Source organism: Poecilia formosa, unplaced genomic scaffold (assembly GCF_000485575.1).
Source record: "Poecilia formosa unplaced genomic scaffold, Poecilia_formosa-5.1.2 Scaffold250, whole genome shotgun sequence".
Classification (NCBI taxonomy): Eukaryota; Metazoa; Chordata; class Actinopteri; order Cyprinodontiformes; family Poeciliidae; genus Poecilia; species Poecilia formosa.
Window position 1 is genome coordinate 375,514 of NW_006800189.1, and position 7,562 is coordinate 383,075.

The following is a 7,562-nucleotide window of genomic DNA, read 5'->3' on the forward strand; positions in this document are numbered from 1 at the left end:
ATTTACGTCCATCTTTCTATGTAAAATGTCTATTTTGGCCATTTTTTGCCCATTTTTGCTTCTTGTAGACGACTTATGTGTCAGTTTCTCCATTATAAACATCTTTTCTGCTATTGCAGCCCATTGGCTCCTCAATGGTGTTTCTACTTCCTTTTAATTGTTTTTCCTCCAATATACTTCTGGTTTTAATGGAACTTTGTATCCTAAAACTTGCATATTACGACACAGATCATATCCTATTTTTTTATTCACGGTCATTTCCTAAAATATTTCAATATTGCGCATATTGACCCTTTGCCCGTGACGTCACGCTCTCCAGAACTCCGCCCACTCCGCCATGACGGACGTCAAAACAACCAATGATCCTTTGAAGCTGGTCTAAAAACAGAAATCTGTAGCCTAATATTGCACCTTTAAAAACAGTCACAAGGTGCTGCGTGGTCGACTGCACAAACAAGGATGTAAACCAAACTTATTTTATATTTTTTAATGAGAAAAGATGCGGCGGTGATGGACAGCAGCTGTTCATCATGAGGACTGTCACCCCTCGGTGTAACTGCAGATTTGCAGTACTCTAATAAAACTAAGCATTTATTAGATTAATAAACTAATAAATGCTTAGTTTATTAATCTTGTCTTTTTTCAAGACAAGATTAATAAACTAAGCATTTATTAGAAAGATATCAAATACCACATTATGGAGAAGGTATGTCTAACCATTAGTAACCATGGCGACAATCATACGGTGTGAATTCAGGTAAAGTTGGTAATTTGATCAACATGTCAGGAAGGAGGAGGTTCGGGTCGGTTTCTAAGCTAGCGGTTTCCATTCCAACTTCTTTAAATCCCGCCGTATATAAGCCCAACCAGGTGTGTCACGTTCACAGACAAATTAGTTCGACTCCAACAAGTAGAAGCCACGAATAAACTGGCAAAAACAATTTTGGAAAACAATTCCAGTCGCTCTGTTCAAAACTCCCAATCCTCACTTCTGACGCCCATCATGGCGCCTCGAATGATTAAGTGACGTTTCTGAGAAGGATCAATACTTTCCCACATCCTCTCCAACGATTCTGTTGTCTTTTTAGCTCATTGCTTTTTAATTTTAGTGTGATTAAAAAAAACTCATGAGGTTCTTCCAGGCAAACTCTCTCCCTGTCCAAAAACTCGCTTTTTAACAGTTTCTTGTGTAAATTAAGATGGATTCAAATAATTTCTGTCTGGTAATTATAATCCGTTGTTACATATATCTGACACTCACATTGTAATTTATTTAACAAGAGACAGTAGTAAGAAGGTTGTTTCAGGATATTTTACTCATTGCTGAAATAAACTGGAGCTGGAGGTCATGCCACTGAGAAAAGTTAAAGTTTTACCACTTTCCATTAAATTTATGTTTGCTCTTTCTGTTTATAAGTTGACCTACTTTAAAAACAGAAAGAACTGGAGTTTGAACTCGAGTTAGAAAGATTTCAACCAAGTCCTACAATCGCAAAACTAAAGTAAACTGAAACCGCTTTACATTTTTCTCAACTTATCTCAAACAAACACAAAAATGTCTCAACTCAAAGTTTAGAGATCAGGTTTTTGTATAGTGTTCTTGTTGTGTGATTGTTGCAGCAAATGACCAGCTTTCTGCATGTGTCTACCAGGATTTTAACTAATTTAATTTGGTAATAAGCGCCAAGACTTTGTTGTTGTTAGAAGGCCTCCTTACCATCACCCTAATCTGGGCAGTGAGGTTTTCTGTGTGGCTGCCTCTATAGATCCTGAATCAGACTAACTGAGCTGCCCCAAAGGTGTTACTACTTTCCAAGAGACATGTTGACGAAACCAAGAAAAAGACAACTTAAACATAAATATGTGAGCTGCATGTTATATTGCAGGTAAAATAGGTAATAAAGGTGCATTTCTGTTGCTACTGATTTTGAATTTACACCAAGTGTCAGGAACAAACCAAGTAATCCACACATTCTATGAAATAAAAAAAAATACAAATTAAGTAGAAAAGCCAAGAAATTCACTGAAATCTGTCAATGTTTAGAAAGTATTCCTCAGGAGTGGTAAAATATTAACTGATGGTCTACAAAAAGGTTTTTCATTACCAAAGTATTGAGTTATTGGATAAAAGCTAAAAAAGACTGCAAAACGTGCCGATGCAAATAACTAGAGCTTCGTTTCTAAGCGTCTGAATGTTGTAGCCATAGTCCAGTAGGAATGCGCGAAATAAACGGTGTGCAGTAGAGTAGAAATGATAGAAATTTGTCCTACGATAGAGATCTCCAGTCTACCGGCTAACCGCGGTGATGCTTGTTGATGACGTAATATCCGCCATCAAAACAGAGAAAGTAAGAAGGAGAGTGAATGAGAGCGCACGGGAAAAACCCGTTAAAAAGGTGCATAAAACGTAAAACGGGTTTAGCATCCCGTGGTCTAAGCATGATGCACAGGAGGAGGCGGTAGATGTCACGGTCAGACAGCAGGGAAGCAAGGGGTATAAGGTCAGGACCCTTGTCGTGAAGCGCACAGAATAAAGCTCACTGGGTCCAATGGACCCCGTCTCTTAACCCTCCAGGGGTCTTAGCACGATGCTCAGGAGGAGCACAGCAGATGGCACGGTCTGACAGTCTTTCCAAAACCACAAAAAGAAAACCTTGTAAGAGCGCACAGTGCAACCGTGCCGGACCAAACAGAGTAAAAAACATGTAGGGTCCGAATGACCCCTTCTCTTTAGCCTTTAGGAGGGCTAAACAGTCAAACCAGGAGCAGAAAAACGTAATCTGCAAAGTGCATGGAAAAGACGAAATACAAGCGATTTATTTTACCACCTTAAATCACAGAATGTGTTTGAATACCAGCAATGCAGCTAACTGCAAGGTCCAGTTGCAACTCTGTGAATAAAAGCAGGATTTGACACAGACATCCATTATATTAAGGTCTTGTGTTTCTATATAGAGACAAATTTTCATGTAAGTTTGATTTAACCAGGTGGTCACCACTGAGATTAAGCTGCTGTCCATCATTACCAATAATAGGCAGCAACATAAAATATTACGTAGAAACAAAACGCACAAACAAGTTTTCACACATACAAACAGATACATTCCACTCAGTATGTGATTTCATTTCTATGGTAAATTTCATACAAATCATATTGTGATATATATCGTGACATGAACTTTATCCCAAGCATTACCAACCTCCATTTCACCATAAAATAGCCATGGCTGTTAAATATAAACGACGGATACAGTCTGGTCACTTATGGCTAAAGATAAACTCTTTAGACGTTTAACCTTGTTTGGAAGAAGAAAGGTCCTGGGCTTCACCCCGAAAACCCAACACCAAAAAATAAGTTTACAGGTAAGGAATATGGTGGTTTGAGGGAAGATGAATGGAGAAACGAACCAGAACCTACTTGAGAACAATCTGAAGATGAATCAAGTGTGCAGCTCCAAGCAAGATGATAATCCCAACCACACAGCCAAAAAAACTCTTAACTGGCTTCAGAGACAGAAAGTAATACCCAGTAAATCACCTGACTTGTATCGAATTCAAAATCTATGAAAAGAGCTTAAAATGAGAAAGCAACTCCAGAACATTTACGATTTGGAGGCAGTTTGTGGAGAATAACGAGTCAAAAAAAATAAAAATCACGTCTGATTTGTCTCCGTTCACGAGACTCCATGACTCAACACTTTTCCACATAGGAAAGCGTTCAATGATGACTCGCTACTCAACTTTTTACCCATAATTCCCATCACTCTGATTCCTTGGTATTACTAAGATTGTGAGAAATTGTTGACCTACGTCACAAAATTTCTCCGCTTCAAAGGATTCAGACTCCAATTTGGTGTAGCCGTTTTTCCGAGCTGGGAGCGCTATTCCACACGGGTCCAGCACACACGGATCGTAATATGCAAGGTTCTGGTTTCCACCAGTGGTGGAATGAGACGGGCACAGCAGCCACGTCCAAAGGCTGAACTGCTGCAGACATGATGAGGTAGGAGCATTGGCACAAAGCCACTTTGGTCGGTCCGGTTTTTATGTTTTTCCAGAACCCAGATATGCTCTCAGCGTGATTATGGGCCACCACAGTCTCTCCACGGCTGTGCAGAAGTTTTCTGCTCCTTTAAGGCGGACTGTGAGCTCTCATGCTCCACCATTCATGATGGGGATCCTCCAGCATTTTTGATTAACCTCTGCACAGATCATCCCCTCTCTGACTGATTGTTGATTTCATGGCACGGTCTTAATGTCATGTGAAGGCCATAAGCTCCAAGTCAAGATATTCAACAGAGTTTTTAAATCAGCACTGAATTATGCAAGGTTGAATGCAGATTGTATGAAGCAGTTTGATATTTTTTATAACTTTATTCCGGTAGAAAAAAATTCAAAACATTTTCGGTGTTTTGGGAATCTTAAAGTTGTCCTGTGCACAACATTTAGATTTCAAGGATTAAAACAAAAAATAATGTATGCAATATAAATAGACAATGTTATGTAGAGATTTATTTTTCATATTTAGTTTGTACTAAACCGAATACAACCTGGAAAATAAGACAAAAAAATAAAATTTTCTGACTTTGCTGGAAAGTTTGTCTGGTCTTTAGTATCAACCGCTTGTCTTTTCACCATTAACATTTCAGATTATCAAACTTTTGGTGATTTGGTATCAAATTTTGGATGCTTTTCTCCAGCAAAGACAAAGAAACTGATGGGTACAGCTAGTTAATCCTGGAAGAAAGCATGTTTAAAGCTGCATTCAGCCAATGGGTTAAATCAACTTCACAAAATAACTCAAGTTGTTTTTACACCAGCAGTCTTGAGAGCATGGAGGGGTTGAAAGAGAATATATGGCTGCAAATCTGAAATAAACTGAAAATATTTCAAAATGGTATAAAACAAACATTGCTCTGGTTCATTTGCTGTTGCTGAGAAAGACTTGAACACCAAACCTGCTTCCTAGTTATCGCAGAAGTTGGAGTTTGCAGCTGGGAATGACGTTACGATGACAAGGTGGAAAGCTAACTCTTATGTTTGGTGGCACCGCTAAATGATTTTGTCAGTAAAAGCATATTCAAATAATTTCTCATCATTATCTGTGACACTAAATCACCAAAGATAACACAAGAAAACACAAATAGTGGATTAAAAACGTGATTTCATTTGTCAAAAGGCTTAATTATTAATTTAAAAAGCCTGTACAAGCCAGCCTGGCCATATGTGCACTGTAAAAACACAAAATCTAACCAAGTATTTTTGGTTTTGTTCTGGTGGAAATATCCTAGTACACTTAAAATAATCTTGTAGTGGAACAAGACAATTTTCTCATACATTTATATTTCACTTATAAAAACATTTTTTTAATGTTTTTTTTAAGTAGTAAAGAGTTACTGACTTAAAACAATCTTCTATATCTTGCTTATTTCAAGTGTACAAAGATTTAGAAACCAGACCAAAAACACTTGGTAATATTTTGTGTTTTTACAGTGTGGAAAAGTAACACGCCTACTTAAATGAACAGAGATCAACCATAACATGTAGAAAACTAAGTTCATTTTTATCAGCCACACCCACATCTGATTCCTCTCAGATCTCCAAAATCAAATAAATAAATAAATCCAATAAATTAATAAATCTCTCAGAAACAGAACCTGACTGACAACATGAAGTAGGCTGGAGGATCTCAGGAAGCAACAAATCATGTCCCGGTCTGGTGAACTTCAAGAATAGTTGAGAAACAAAGTCATTTTGACGTCAAACTGCTTGTTATTTCCCCACAAAAACAATTTATTTCCCAGGAGTCAATGTTTCAAAATGTTGATTTTAATGTACACAGAATATTACCATCTTATAGATGCTCCAGTCAACCAAAAACTATTTCTGATTTACCTGAAGACAAGTAAAAATTTTATCATGCAAACACAAATGTTTGTATTTTTTACAGTTTAAATTAAGATGCAAGCGCAATATACCAACTATAAATTTTAGATTCTGAAATATATAATCAGCTGTCTTAACTTTTGACCTACAAACTTTATGTTTGATGCTCATCCAGATGAAATTGTTTGTTTTGTTTGTTAAGAGACTTCATAAAGTCTCTAAAGTTGAAAAATTACCTTAATTTACTTCTACAGATGTTTTCATTTTAGGGAAAGCAGCGTCCACCCACCTGCTGAACATACTGAGGCACTTCCTCCACTTTCTCAAAGGAGGATTCGTTTGGAGTGAGCATGAAAAACATGGCCCGGAGACCCCTGGAAACGGAACCGGACCCCGCCGCTGCAGCCATGGCCGGGACTCTTGTTTACCTGTGCAGGTGTTGCAGCAAACTCTCACCGCTGCGCACACAGCGCTCAATCTCTAGCGTGTCACCTTTTAAACTCCTTCCGTTTGTTTTTGTTAACTTCCGCAGGAGGGAAAGTAGGTCAGCTGTGACACGGATCCGGAACCAGCTGCTGAATAAAGTTCCGAAATGATAAAAAAATAAAACACTGTGACGGGTTTAAAGCGCCCACTGGGTCCTGCCTCTGCCCTTATCCACCTGTTAATCCAGATTTCTCAGGACGCCACTTTTACCTTTGGACGCCAGGGTTCTTCACCTAAATCACGCTATCAGTTTTATCGCGAGAATCCGCGGTGCAAACTGGCTCCTGTTGAAGTTTATCTGTGGAAGTTGCCGGAAATGTTGGAGCTCTGCAGAAGGGGAGGATGTCACTCCACCTTGTCACATTGTAGCTGTTTGTCACGGTGCTGGTGTTTTTTTTTCCACGCTTCATGCTGTAAATATGAAACTCGTGAATCACTGACGAAATTCTGAAAGAAAAAAAAAGAAGTTTCATATTTCAGTGTTTTTATGTACCGGTATCTAAGCAGGACTTTTTCTTTTTCCTAGATTTTAACATTGAAAAGTTATTTTAATGTATATATTTAATAACAGCTTGTACAACTGTGGATTTGTTTGTAATACACAGCACAGAGACGGATGTGATTTAATCAATAAAGTGATGTAACCATGATTCAGATCTGTTCTGTTAGCTGCAGGAGATAAAGTTATGCACATTCAGCTTTAATATCATTAAATGTCACAAGACCAAATATCAAACCACAAGCGCAACCAATCAACTAAAGCAGCACAAATCCATACACTTTTTTTTCTCTATAAGGTTTACAAAACCTTCTGTGGGTTTGCAGGATTATATATGAAGTGTTCACGCCCTTTTTCACATTTTGTCACATTACAACCAAAACATTCAATGTGTTTTATTGGGTTCTTATGTGGTAGACCAATAAGAAAAACACATAATTGGGAATTTTGCTAAAAATGTTACATGGTTTTAAATGTTCTTGTAGCTAAAAGTCTGAAAATCGTGGCTAATTGCTTGTAAAATAGAGAGTGTGGATCTCAGTGTAGCAACAGCTGTCCTGTGAAGAGAACATCAGTGAACAAAAACGCCCAGTCAGAGTCAGCGGGAAGGTTAATGACAGTTTATATCAGGCTATGTTAAGGAAGAATCAAACTTTTAATTTATTCAGTTTAGGGTTGAAGGAACTATATA

General features: G+C 38.0%; 1 protein-coding gene across 1 annotated transcript in view; it reads right to left on the minus strand.

Annotated features, from left to right (window-relative positions):
* Window positions 1-6,668, minus strand: part of LOC103150330 (alkylglycerol monooxygenase-like) — a 51,423-nt gene extending 44,755 nt beyond the window's left edge. Inside the window, exon 1 of the mRNA XM_016680626.1 lies at window positions 6,176-6,668. Coding sequence (XP_016536112.1) covers window positions 6,176-6,295 — 120 coding nt within the window. The 5' untranslated portion in view covers window positions 6,296-6,668. The remainder of the gene's footprint in view (window positions 1-6,175) is intronic.
* Window positions 6,669-7,562: the final 894 nt, after the last annotated feature.